Raw genomic sequence first — 14,806 nt, 5'->3', positions numbered from 1 at the left:
CTCAGGCCTCTGGTAGATGGAGGCCAGAGGGGAGCAAGAGTCATGGCTGCATGACTGCACTCTTCTGCTGCAGATGCCATGGCTCCACTTGCCTGGGAGAGCAGGGGCGCACTCACTCTTGGGCACGTACATGGGGCTTCTGCCTTGCTTTCCATGCTGGGACTGGGCTGGACTGGGCTGGGTGCAGAGCCTCCTCACCACTTCTTCCCTCACAGACATCAGGAGCACCCACCCACCTACCGCTCATCCTGGGGCAGCTACGTCCCTTCAGGCTCCTTTGGCCTCTCCCCACCCTCCAGGTTGGGACTGGTCAGATTCCCCCCGTGGGCAGTGCTGTGCCTGTCCCCAACCAGCTCTCCTCCTCCTTCTGTGGGCAGACCACGGCTTACTGAGCTGGGTGGCTCCTCTCCCCACATGCGTCCTCAGGCAGAGGAGCCAGGCAGCCGTGGCTCTTGCTCCCCTCCAGCCTCCATCTGCCCAAGGCCCAAGCTCAGCATGCCTGGTTGGCCGGCGATGGGCTGGAGAACATGGGACATCAGCAGCTGCCCTGGGATGAGGTGTAGGTGGGATGGGTGCTCCTAATGTCCACAGGGGAAGAAGCGGCATGGAGACTCCATGCCCAGCCCAGCCCCAGCATGGCACAGAAAGCAAGGGAGCAGCCCCACATGCGTCCAACCCAACCCTCGCAGAGCAGTTCTCCAGCTGCTCTGACCCAACCCTTGCAGAGCCCCAACCCAGTTCCTTACCTCCACTTGGCTTGTTCTGCAGCCTCATGGCAGTGGCACTGGGAAGGAGGTGGCAAATGGCTGGTTTCAGCATGGCGCAGCTGTTTGCCGCCTCGTGTATTGCACCCAATGCCGCTCCTACCCAACCCTCTCAGAGCCCTGACCCGCTTCCTTACCTCCACTGGCTTGTTCTGTGGCCTCATGGCAGCAGCACTGGGCAGGAGACAGCAAATGGCCAGTTTCGGTGTGGCGCAGCTGTTTGCCACCTCATGTATTGCACCCAATGCTGCTCCGACCCAACCCTCACAGAGCGCTTTTATCCCACCACTCTGACCCAACCCTCGCAGAGCGCTCTTCTCCTGCCACCATGCAGGGTAAGGTTGCTGGGCCCACCCCTGCCCAGATGCCCTCATCTCCAAGTGGTTTTTTTTACTAACCTGCCTTTCAGCTGCATTCCATTTCTCTGTTCGCTTCTCAGCCTTCACTGCATGTTTGTGGGACTATGGGTAAAAAAAAAAAGTTTCATCAGACTTTCTAACTTCTTGAGATCTCGTGCAAAGTTAGAAAGTCTGATGGAACTTTTTTTCTGTTTACCGATAGTCCCACAAACATGTGATGAAGGCTGAAAAGCGAACAGAGGAATGGAATGCAGCTGAAAGGCAGGTTAGTAAAAAAAAACACTTGGGGGAGGCAAGGGTATCTGGGCAGGGGTGGGGGCAGGTGTCTGGCAGGGGGAGGGAAGCAACTAGTTTACCACCATGCTAGCGCCACTGCGTTGCTTCTTCACCCTTCACATAGAGTGCCCTGCCCTTTCCCACCCCTCACATAGAGCGCCCTGCTCCTGCCGTTCCCTCCACCCCGAAGCGGGACCTTCTTTCCCGCTCCAACACATCACTTCCTTTGCCACTGTGTGGGACTAAAAATAAACTTCAATCAATCAATTCCAACTTTGCAAGATTTTTTTTCCCGCGAGAAGTTGAAATTTATTGATTGAACCTCCTTTTTTTGCACGCAGCAGCAGAGGCTTAAAGCGAAAACGTTTTATAAAACCCAGATGAAGGCCTAGGACTGGAGAGATGGTGTGCATGCCCACAGAGAGGGCTCTGCATGCCACCTGTGGCACACATGCCATAGGTTCACCACCACAGATCTATACAATATTCCATTTCTACCTCAGTGTACATTTTGCATAGTGTCTTCTAGTTAAACATTTCTACACAAATCTATAAGAATAAGCTAAAATGATGGTTTGACTCTAAATAGTTTGCATTTAGGACATTTTCCTCCAGATGACATAAAACTGCATATTTAATAGGAGATAAGCTGGTACAAACAGGAACTTAACTACTACGTTAGAAATGTTTGTACTAAAGATGTTGTAGTTTATAGATTGTAGAGAGGAAAGGTCACAATATTATTTTCCTTACATTTCCATTACTTTATGTCTTCAAAGAATCAAGATAGCCAGTTAATTAAAAATTAATTTTAAAAAAGTGAATGTGTGCTATGAAAATTCTTTATTAGTTATCAACTGGGAGATCCAAACTGTCAGTATTGATCAAAATTAATCTTCCATAGCTGTATAGGATATAGGACAATTGTTATATTTCGTTATTTTTATTTGGGAATTTGAAATAGTCACATACAACCAAAACATTCAAACTTTATTGGTATTATTAAATTTCATTGTGTTTGCTTTTTCTATGTAACATAATCTAAATAATATGATTCAAAACAACTAACTGGAATAATACGGGGGGGGGGGAGAAAATCACACAGTCTTCATTTACAAAAATACAAACAAATGAAAACAGCAAGGCTCCAGTGTCCTTTAGTGTGTATCAGTCTCTATTAATTATGTGATAAGAATGGGAGCCTGGTTTTCTTGCTTAATTTTATATTTTTTTACACGTACAGCATTATTACTTTGCATTCTACAGCTGACAGAGTGCTGATATTAATGTTATTCATTATATAACTCATTACCTTTTTAAAAAAGCAGATCATGAAATTTGTATCAGAGTTCTTCCACTCACCCACAAATTAGAGCAGTAGATCAGCATTTCCCAACTTGGTACTTTGTAGAATTTCTAGCCAGCCCTTGGTCATATTAGCTAAGAATTTGTAAATCCAGTGTATCTGGAGTGAGCCAGATTGTGGAAGATGGACAATAAGATTTAATAGATTTAGCAAGTGAAATACATTCCTTCTGGTTTATAGTTCTCACTGATTGTACTGATTCATGCATAAATCAAAATTTCAGTGTATTGTGCCCATGATTAGTATTAATATATTAAGAATATGGTAAAATAACAGAGTTTAAATAGGAAGGAGAGCTTAGATTTAGGTCACTAATTCCTAAAAGTTGAATATCTTCACATGGCAAAATAGAAAAAAAATGGGAGGCACACAAGTGCATAGTTCATATAAAGAACTAGGGTGCAACACTTGTAGGCAACTTATGCTGAAGAGTAAGGAGAGTGCTCATCCTTCCATTATGATGTTAATTGCCAACTGTTTAGCAAAGGAAACTCTTGCATTAACAGGCCCGGTTGGCATGTTCCTTTTTAAAAAATAAAGTGTTAAATTTATATATATATATATATATATATATATATATATATATATATATATATATATATATATATATATATATATATATATATATATATATATATATATATATATATATATATATATATATATATATTCAAAGAAAATGAGACTATACTACAAAATAAATAAATATGATCAAATCCAAACAGACTGAAGCTTCACACCTTCATAATGGGTTAAGAAAGAGCAGCTAGATTTAATATAAGTTGATATGCTGCAGAACTCTTGATTCATATAGATACTTAATGTTCCAAAGAGAATGGTCCTGTATGGAATGGCTGCATATGCATTCCATGTGCATTCTTTTTAAGCAATATTTGAAAAGAGGAAAGGAATCTTATTTTGGTTTTAAGAGTAGACATTGTTACTCTTTGGGAGATGCAGATAATAAATTGTCCCAAAGGTGCTTTTTTCATAAGGCAACTGGACTTTCTTGTTTTTCTTTGAAGACGTTTCGCTTCTCACCCAAGAAGCTTCTTCAGCTCTTCTTCAGAGCTGAAAAATCTTGGATGAGAAGTGAAATGTCTTCGAAGAAAAACAAGAAAGTCCAGTTGCCTCGTGAAAAAAGCACCTTTGAGACAACCGTGACCTGGATTACTGAGAATCTCCATAGACATTCCGATAATAAATTCTAAATACAATGTGGAATATTCATACTATTCCTTTTTGATGGAGTTTTTGTTTCTCCTACCATCATAATATAGCCAGTACAATGAAAATAAGTAGAGTGCAAAGCAGACAATTAAATCATAATGATACAATGTTACACAAAATACAATGAACAAAAGGAAATAAAGTATCTTGTAAGCAATATGCTTTAACACAAGATACTCAGCAGGTGAATTATAAGCTTCATTTTGCTGGCCAGAAATTCCTTTATGATCAAAAATAGCCTGCTTATCATGTCTGACAATATTCATTTTCTTTTCAGTTATTAAACCTTTCAAATCTAAGCTTGTTTCTTTTCTTTCTTCAATCGGTTCCCTAATTAAAATAGTGGGCCTTATTTGTTTTTCTGGACTGAACTCTGTTTGATGGGGAAAGTGGCCTATGTTTTCTTCTCTATTCTCACGAAGAGGAAATTCTTGGGGTTTAGTGATATTTAGAATAACATGAGTTATTTCACCTTTTGGGATGAAGTTATATCCAGAACGAGCTGCAATTTCAGTTGAAGCATCTGTGGGTGGAGGCAACACCTCTTCTACTTTAGCAGTATGAGAGCCTACAAATCCTTTGGGAGATATCACTGAGGAGTTTTCATAACAGCTTCCCTTCAATTTTTTATCCAAACTGCATATTTTTGGTTCAGTTGTGGGACCTATGTAAGAAAATGAACTCCAGGTGCTTCCTTCTTCAGCTTCATTATTGTGCAAGCCTTGTGAAGAACGTTCTGAATGTCTCAATGGTACTTCACAATGCACAGCTTGTTCAGAAACAACTTTTCCTTCTGCTGAAAAAGGACAAAATATTTCAGTGGATGGTGAATTATTTACAGAATTATGTTCTGCTTTGGCAAGCATTTCATTTGTTTCATGTATTGAAATCATTTCCATATGTACTGTTTCATGTGTGGGCAAATTATTAATATCTGAAGCAGATATTCCAAATTTGGTGTCACATAATACACCCTCTCTATTGCATTGACAAAGAGGATAATGTGACCCATCATTTCTTCCTTCATGTATATCAAATACCATATCCTTTTTCTCTGTGGGCCTGTCACTTAGTGCAGTCTCTTGAGGTAGCTTAACAATTACTGCTTTTTCACCAGCAGACATTTTTTCAGGAGTACTTTCTGATGTCATTTTAATTATATAAGCAGCTGTAACTGCTTCTGCTTCTCCTGTACTATCATGCTTAGTGACTGAAGTATCTTCATATCTTAGTGTGTCTTGGCAAGTAAACAGTTCATCTGTGGGACTTACTTTCAAACATCTTGTATTATCATTAATACCCCCCATGGCTTCAACTCCTGTTAGTTCCTTCATCTGCACTCTTTTATTTGCTTCACTTTGCCTTTCTACCAAATAACTTTCTGAACCACTCCACCTTTGAATGATCGATCTGTCCCAGGTACTCTGATCTTTAAGAATAACCATGTCAGGTTCACTTTGGCAGGGTTCTATCTCAGAAATATTTCTGTTGGCAGGATCATCACGCTGACTGTACTTCCTTTTTTCTAAGTTGTTTCTGCTATCAAACATTTCCTTTGTGCTTATTAATATAGATTTCATAAAGATATTTTCATCAATTGGTGGTACAACATGGGATTCACTTTTCCAAAGTGTATTATGAACTTTCTCAGGCATTTTAATTTCTCCTCTTTTTGAGTCATAATTTGACTCCTCTATAATGCAACTTTTGCTTTCCGATTTATTTTTATCTGAGTTTCCACTGTCACTTAGATATGGAAGCCCTACTGATTTTGGCATTTGATCTTTTATTTCATCTGGGACACTGGAAATCATTACTTCTTCCCTTTGTGGTGACTTAGCTAGCCTGTTGATTTCATAATTGCCACATGAGATATGTTTTCTATATTTGTTGATAAGACACATTTGTTTTTCTGGAGAGTTCTCTAAAATTCTCAGCATGATTTCTTTCTCCTTATCAACATTATACTCAGAGTCATATTTTTTTTCTACAATGTCTTCTGAATGAGACCTTACCAAATAATTTTCTGTGACATCAGCATTAGCTATGACATCACTATTTAAACCTCTGTTTAAACATAATTGGTTTTTGCTTTCAATTTTTTCTCTTTGGGGTTCATGTCTGATGAGTTTTGAATTTAACTCTGGAATTTGGAAAGCTATTTCCTGCTTAAGTTGCTTCTGAACTGCCTTGATATTATTATCCTTTCTTTTCAATGCATTTTCTTTTAACTTCCCTGCTTCATAATCTTCTAAGGAACTTGTCTCCCTTGATTTTTTGAAGTTATAATCATCCTCACCTATGAATAATGTCTCTATTGTTTTAATTCCTGGGACATTATTAAATTCATCGCTTGGAACATCTGCTTGATGCATTCCACAAGTGCTTGAGACAATGTCTGCAATATAGGCACTCTGTTTTTTCTTGAATTCAGACCAATATTCTAGTGAGACATAGGTTTCTTTTGGATTCAAACTCTCTAAGGACTCTGCACTTTTGTTTAGTGAGTCCTCACTGCATTTTTCTGGGAATAATAACTGCGTATCATTTCCAATGGAACGTGTTTTATTATTCGGCAGTTCTTTGACTTGTAAAGCATGTTCTGTTGAAGAGCTTTTAGTCAGAGGTTGTCTAATCAAGCCAGACTCTAGTTTGTCCCCCAGTTGCTGTGATTCATTTGGAAATCTAATTGGCTCAGTTGCATAGGAACTCCTTTCATTCATAGAACTTCTGCTTCTAGTGAAGTGCTGACTTAGCTGAAACAATAGAATAAAAAATAGTGAAAATATGTCTGAATGTTTGTGTGAATAAACTATATGCCCACATGCATATACACAGACATGCATGAAAAGGGGTTCAATTCAAGAAAGTTTTTTTTCCAATAAAACCTAGTTTCAGAAAGCAAGCTTCCAAGCTGTTTACAAAATAAATATTGCATTTTAAACACATGTGCATGCACACACAGCCCCAAAGGGCAAAAAACAAACATAAGAGGCAAAAAACAAAATTCCATTTTTCTTCTTTATGTCTCTCCCCATCTTTGCCTGTTTATTCATGAGCTCAATAAGTTTCAAGTATGTTTCATAGAAATGAATCCCGAAGAGAATATTCTGTACAAGGCAAGCTAATTCATTCAGAGAGCACATGCCATTCTAGGCATGATTTATTTTAAAGTGAGTGCAGTGACACAAAACATCAGAGCTAAAGAATGTACAGTATTGTCCAGTAAAATAAAACACATTTGCACACTGACAAATACTATAAGGATTATGTTTATTTCATTTCTCCCAGGACCCCTCAGACAGGAATGTTTTAGAAACTGCAGAAACTGAGAACTAGGAAAGGCCACAAAGAAGTTTCTTCAGTATCACCCCAATATTAAATTGTATTATTCAACAGCATTTGCTCCTTATGGCATTCTTCTCTTGCTTTAAAATGCATAGACAGATGGTTCTATACCAATCAATTAGAAGGTAGCAACTTGGGTACCCCCTTATTACATTTACACTTGCTGCAGATACCCTATTACATTTTCTCTTATTAATATGTTTTGTGCAAAGCCTCTGCAAACTATTAATAGTAAAACGTCAGTCAAAGAAAAGTGAAGGAACTAATGTTTCTGCAAATTCTATTTTAATGACCCTCTGCCAACTAGTCCTCAAATGTATCTGAGCTTTTTAGTGATGCCAACTGTCAGGATTTAATAGTGAGATGCCTGTTTCTTCCCACCCCACCCCACCCCATCTCCCTTCTTATAACTGACATTTGCATGATTTCAATAATTATATGCAAAGCTTACAATTTCCCTTTTTCACATAAGGCTGAAGTTACTTGTCAACTGCGGAGCTGTCATGTGAGCCATTGCCTATGGGTTTCAAAGATTTGATCGCATTTCCATTTATTATAGACCTCTATTGTTTAATTCATTATGCAGCACATAAAATGAATGGGTTGAGCTTTGACCAGGTATATAGATTTTTAAAAAATCTATATACCTAAGTCTTGTATTGGGGAATGCTGTGACTTTTATAGCTTCTTTCTTGTTAATAAAAAATAATAATATTTCAGTGCTGATTATTCTGGCAGTAAAAGCTCTATTCTGAATGACAATTTTGAACTCTTCTAAAGTTAGAGCTAAGATAGCTTTGGGCTTTTGTCTGAAGAATTGTCTTACTCTCTACCCAAAATGGATATATGGTTCTAATGTTTAGCATGTCCTTTTGTGTATTTATGTTTTCACTCACAAACAGCATTATATTTCCTGCTTATTTAGTTGTGTATGTATAGCTATGCTATTTTTCTTTTCATAAAATGCAGGTTAACCCATTGAATAACATTTATGCAATATAAGTGGCATTGAGGTTAAAAATAATGTTTAATATGCATATATTTCTTTATAAAATCAATGTGATTTAGTCAATATTAGGAATATATGTTTTACATCTGGAAGGTGGTATCTGTGGTCAGGTGCAATTTTTGAGTTTAAAAACAATAACATGTCTTTCCCTGCTATTATTCTCTTCAGAATCAATTCTGGACAAGGAGCATTTTTTAAAAATCAATCTATACATCTGGTGCCACATTAAAATGTATTTTATGCAATTATCAAATGCTAAAAAGATTCACTCGCAACATCATTGCCATTAGTTATATATGCATGGCTCCCTAACTGTAGAACTAGGAAAAAAAGGGAAATAATGAAATAATAGAAATCAGAAAAATAAGAATTTAAGTTATTATTCTATTGTTTTCAAATTGTTCCTTATATCCTATGATAAAAAGAGAGAAATAAGTTGTTAAATGAAAGATAACAAAACAAACTGTTTCAAAACATTCTACATCCTTTAATCATACTAAATATATAATTGAAATTGAATTGGTTGAATTTGGAGATATGGCGATTAGCAACAGCATTCTTGATATGTTAAATCTGAACAATTTTCAGTTGGTTTTTTTTTGGAGAAAAATGATTGAAAACTTATTTAAAAATCAGTGATATTATATTTTCCCCAAACAAATCTCAGACCTGTGTGCAATTCAGGCACTATGAGCTACCATTCCTCAAACTCCCTCAGTAAGAAGATTGCAATCCTTTGGTTGCTGAGGAAACATACCAGGGTATGTTTGAGATGATAGACATAATAGTCTGACAGGGATAGCCAATATCAAATCCCTGCTGATTTTTTATTGCTGGTTTTTGAATTTTATACTTGTAAAAATCAATAAGAGGTTATGTCCAACTTAAAAAATGTCCACAGAAAAATGTCCACAAGTTAGTCAGTAAGAGGCCAGAGAGATGGGGCAGAAGGAGAGAGAATAATAATCTAAAGAATTCTTTTTTATTCAATTGAAGAAAGTTCCACTAGCTTTCTCATGTCCTCCTGGAAAAGTTTTGTTCTAAGTTTTGGTTGGTCTAAATCACAGGTCTGCAACCCGCGGCTCCGGAGCCGCATGCGGCTCTTTCAGCCGTCTCCTGCGGCTCCCAGTCCCCTGCCATGTGCAGTTCAAAAAAAAAGTGGGACTAAAAAAGTTCAACCAATCAATTCAAATATGCAGGGTAAGTGCATATCTCGCCTTGGCTCCACTCTTCAGTCAAACCCTGTTCTGCACATGCGTGCATGTACACGCATGTGCACACATTTTTTGCGGCTCCCAGTTTTTCCTTTTGTGAGGGAACTGGTTCCGAGTGGCTCTTTCACTGTTTCAGGTTGCTGACCCCTGGTCTAAATAAATGTTCATTGTTTGTAACAGAAAGAAATATTTGTTTATTTTAGAAAATAAAAGAACTGAGAATGCTGTTTGATTCTACATCTAGCATTTTGATATGCAGCTGAAAAGGTTTTAGAGTACCTTAAAGTCATAGCAGTTTCTTTCTTGAGATTGTTCTGTAAAATAGGGGTTCCCAACCTGTTGGTAGCAGCCAGTGGTGAGATTCAAATCCCTGAACAACTGGTTCTCTGCATGGATGTAGGCCTGGGCCTCCAAGGCTTAGAATGGACTTCCAGAAGTGGCATCCCCACACTTCCAGTGGGCCGTTCTAGGCCTGGGAGGCCTTGTCCAGGCCTCCCAGGCCTAGAACAGACCTCCAAAAGCAGTGTACATTCAGCCGGTTCTCCGAACTCAACAAAATTTAGCTACCAGTTCTGCTGAACCAGTGTGAACTGGCTGAATCCCATCATTAGTAGCAGCCCACTACCAGGTCATGGCCTATTCACAACTGGGCCACATGAGTGTGGTTTGCCATGCACATGGCATTCACAGCCCCACTTACACAAGTGGCAGGCACTGGCACTTGCAGCTCCACTTGCATGAGCCTGCCCATCACACAAAACTATCCCTTCCCCCTCCCCACATGCTGGACTGCCAACCCAGAAAGGTTGGGGAATGCTGCTGTAAAAAGATTCTGAAAGCTTACCAGCAACTCCAATTCTTTCTCATTTTCTTTGTCATCTTCATTACAGTCATAATTTTTTTCTTCTTCGTTTTCTTTTCTGTGTTTATTTTCATTATCCACATGCGAATAAATGATTTGAGGGATGTCTGAATCTAAAAAAATGAATTATTGAATAATATTCACCTAGATACTTTAAAAAAATATATAGCACAAACTACAGAAGGCTGAATTGATTGAGACTTTCTACCTGAGATTCTGGGATTAATCCAAATGTCTTTATCAGCCGTTGTCAATGTTTCCTCTTTACTATTAAATGAGAAAAAAACCAAAGTGATAGTTATTAAAAAAAATTCTGGATTTTTAAGCTAATTAATGTAGTATTTTGTATAAATTTAATTTTAAATAATAGTCTTCTTCTCTGGCTTTATGTGTGATAATCTAATGTCGCCGTAGGCAAATAATGACAGTAACCTAATCTTTCCATCTCCTTCCATAAATCTAATCTGGACTGAAAGGATCACAAGAAACTGGGTGTTCGCTATTTTGTGTGGCAAATCAGTCTAATCAATAAAACCCAAAATCATGATATCATTTTTTTCCAACTCATGCACAAAGTCCAGAAGCAGTTTCCAAGTAGAAACAAGAGTACTTGTGTTGTTTTCTTTAATCAGCACAGTCAATTTGGCCATCTCTTCCATCAGTTATCGTAACCATTTGTCCATGGTAGGAATCGATGCATCCTTCTACTTTTGTGCATAGAGCAGTCTTGCTGCCGTCACCATATATAAAATCAGAGTTCCAATTTTTTTTCCAGTTCTCTTTCCATTAGGCCCAGAAGGAAAGTTTCTGGCTTAATCTTCATGTTCACTTTAAAAAAAAATTCCATTAATATATGAATCCTACTCCAATATTTCTTTGCCTTATCACATGTCCACCATAAATGATAAAAAGTCCCTTCTTGATGTTTCCAGTGATGTCGCTGCAAGATGGGTGCTGGGGAATGAATCTCCTTTCCCCAATAGGACTGAAAGTCGCCCCATAGAGGCGACTGGCCAAAGATGAAACTTTGCAGATCACAGGCCAGCAGTAGCTGCCCCACTTGATCCAAAGAAGCCCTCAGAGCCAGCAGGAAGAAAGGCTGACCGCACCCATGCAGTCTGGCAGAAGCAGCTGATTATCAGAGACAACGAATTTTAAAGTGGAAGGCAAAACAGCCGATCTGGGTGAGACTACCTCTACAAGTGGAAATACTGGGAAACAGCATTCAAAAGCAAGCCCCAAGCTCTAGGGAGGGGGGATTTTTTCCTTACCCCTCCCTCCTGAACGATAAGCGGTGGTTAAAGCTTTGGGGAAATTAAAACTGACTTATAACAGTACTGTGAAGATGACTGAGGCATAAAAGAAGAATAACTTGGAAAACCTTTCGTTTTATAAACTTTTTTTTGTTTATTTCTTGTTTGGAAACCATCGAGTTTTTAACCTTAAACTTTCTCAAAGTATGGTGGAAATGGAGCAAGACCAAGAGATCAGAGACAGATAAGATCGACTAGAAGATTAAGACCTAGATATAACTGAAAGAGATGGAGGAAAATGGGATTTTGTCAATGAATATAAATGGACTAAATTCTCCTTCAAAAAGGAGAAAAATCTTTACACGATTACAAAAATTAAAAATTGATATAATTTGTCTTCAAGAAACACACATTAAGAGACAACATTATAAGTTGTTAGAACAACCGAAAATTGGTAAACTTTACTTTGCATTAGCACTTCAAAAGAAAAGAGGAATAGCTTTATACATTAAAGAAACAATGAACCCCAAACAAATCTATGCAGATGAAGAAGGGAGAATATTAATGGTGGAAATAATGAATCAAAAACAGATACTGATGGTAGCAATATATACACCAAATGATAAACAAGAACAATTTTACCAAAAACTATATAAAAATATTAGATTTAAACTATTAAAATCTTTGTATAATGGGAGACTTTAATGCAATAACAGATGGAACTTTGGACTACAAAAGTGCCAAACAAGGGAGAAAAGAAGGAAATATATTACCTAAAGCGTTTTTAAAAATGACAGAAGAAGATATATGGAGAGAAAAAAATCCAAAGAAATTACAATATACATTTTACTCAGATAGACATAAATCATGGTCTAGAATTGATATGATATGGAAATCTTTGGAACTTAATATGATGATACAAGAAATTGAGATAGAAACTAATGTTTGGGCAGATCATAACCCAAAAAAGATGACTTAGAGAGGAACTAAGAAAAATTTAAGATGGTCCTTGAATAAATCTATATTGAAAGAAAAAGAATTTGTACAACTAGTGACAAAGGAAATGGATTTTTTCTTCAAAATAGACAAGAAAGAAGAAACATCGCTTCAAAATGTATGGGATACAGCTAAAGCATATTTCAGAGGGTTGGGTATAACTTATATTGCTAAAAAGAATAAAGAAAAGAAACAACAACAGTTAAAGTTGAAGGAAGAATTCAGAAAGTTAGAATCAGAATTACAAATAGATCCACAAAAGAAAATACTTAAGAAACAAATGGAGACAATAAAACATAAAATAAATTTAGCTGAGATGGAAATAATGGCTAGAAAAATGAGTTAGAGAGAAAGGAATGTGATATGTAATTGTATTTTAATGCATGGTGTTTGGTTTGGTTAAAAGAGTAGTTAAACCTCCATAATAAGAGCCTGCTCGATTTGGAAGGCCATGAATTAAGGTTTGGATGGCCTGGGTATTTATAAAGTTAAAGTAAATCTTGATTTTAATAATCACTTTATTAGACATGCCATATTAAGAGTTTGGAATAAATATAAAACAAGTTTTTTTTACAAAATTGCCCCTATGGGTGTCTCCCCACCACCACCCCACGAAGCTTTTTTTAAAAAAGAAATGGTGGTGAAACTGGACTGGTAGACATATGATAAAATAGTATCTTTCAATTCTGGAGACCCCATCCAGTCTAGGGAAGAATTAGAGTTAGAAGGTTACGCTTGTCACTGGTTTACATAGCAACAAATGAAGGAAAAATTTAAAGTAGATAAAAAAGGCCATGGTTTTGAGTTCACAAAAAATGAAATGGAAATCCTACTATGTAGTAATGATGATCATATAATTGCCAAGGTCTATAAAATGTTATTAAAATTGAACTTGGAAAATGAACATGTAAAATACTATATGATTCAGTGGGCAAAGAATTTTGGATATAATGTGATGTTTGAACAAGGTGAGGTCGGGGTTAGGGTTGGGATTTGGGTTAGGATTAGGGTTAGGGTTGGGGTTAGGTTTTTCCAAATAATATTTTCAATATATAGCAAACAGCATAATGTCTGGGTTCATGTGTTTAACAAACCCAGATCCCCTCTTTACTTGGCATCTTGCAAAAACTTATATTTGATTCTTGGTTTCTTTCCTTGACATATGAATTTAGAGATATCCCTCTGCCACTGTTTAAATGGAATGTCCATTGTAAGTATTGGTATTGTCTAGAACAGAAATAGAAACATTCATTTTAATTACTGAAATTCTGCCCAGTAATGATAAATGTAATTTGTCCCATCTTTGTGAATCCTTTTTTGTAGCATTCCAATGTGGGAAGTCAGCTCCCCAGAGGAGGAAATATTAAAAGGGCAGAATATATTTCCCTAAAGGATTTTGAAAGCAGAAACCAACCCTGCCCCCAAGTCTCTCTGTTCCAAGCAGAAACCAAGTCTGCAGGAATGCAGATGTGATATTCTTGTCAGGAAACTGGTATTAGGAAGAAAGATCTCTAAAGTCAACATCAGCCACAGCCCCAGGGAAGCAGGGGACATAATAGGACATACCCACAACCATCAAGAATCCTAGAGGTGCCCACCTATACTCAGGACAGAATACGTGACACAGGAAGTAGCCTCAAACAGGAACCGGAAATAACTTCAAACAATAGAGTCAATGGGGTATAAAAACCCACTACCCACATGTGGTCAGTCCTTTTTCTGTTGGATCCATACTTCTGTCTAGCTTTCCTTGTAATAAACTACAACCTTCTTCCCAAAGCAGTTGCCATGTTTATTCCTGTATTATATGTAAATCGTTATATGTAAGATCGTTATCATTATAAGTTAAACTGTTATGTTAGTTATGAGGTAAAGCTCCATGACAGCTGAACACGCGGGAGTTCAACACGCAGCTGTCAAAACTCCCCCAGCGAAGGCGCAGACGCAGCCGGTTGACAGCTCTCGGCTGTCAACACAACGCGGAGCCGCCCAGCCACGCGGTGAAGGAGCTGTCAAAAATAGCTGACAGTGGATTGGCCCTGGAATCCCGGTGGGAGAAGAACGGCCGCTGATTGGACTAGCCGGCCAGCAGCCGGCTGTAAAAGCACGAACACCTAACACCTGATTGT

The 14,806-nt window shown here is 37.9% G+C and overlaps 1 protein-coding gene across 1 annotated transcript in view; it reads right to left on the bottom strand.

The window, feature by feature from the left end:
- Nucleotides 1-4,652: 4,652 nt before the first annotated feature.
- Nucleotides 4,653-14,806, bottom strand: part of PPP1R3A (protein phosphatase 1 regulatory subunit 3A) — a 52,221-nt gene continuing 42,067 nt past the window's right edge. The window contains exons 2-4 of the mRNA XM_083366712.1: nt 10,637-10,695; nt 10,411-10,541; nt 4,653-4,791 (exon numbers count right to left, since the gene is read on the bottom strand). Coding sequence (XP_083222838.1) covers nt 4,741-4,791; nt 10,411-10,541; nt 10,637-10,695 — 241 coding nt within the window. The 3' untranslated portion in view covers nt 4,653-4,740. The remainder of the gene's footprint in view (nt 4,792-10,410; nt 10,542-10,636; nt 10,696-14,806) is intronic.

This window comes from Vipera ursinii (genome assembly GCF_947247035.1).
Source record: "Vipera ursinii genome assembly, chromosome: 6".
In the NCBI taxonomy this organism is placed as follows: Eukaryota; Metazoa; Chordata; class Lepidosauria; order Squamata; family Viperidae; genus Vipera; species Vipera ursinii.
This window is presented reverse-complemented; position numbering and strand designations above follow the sequence as displayed.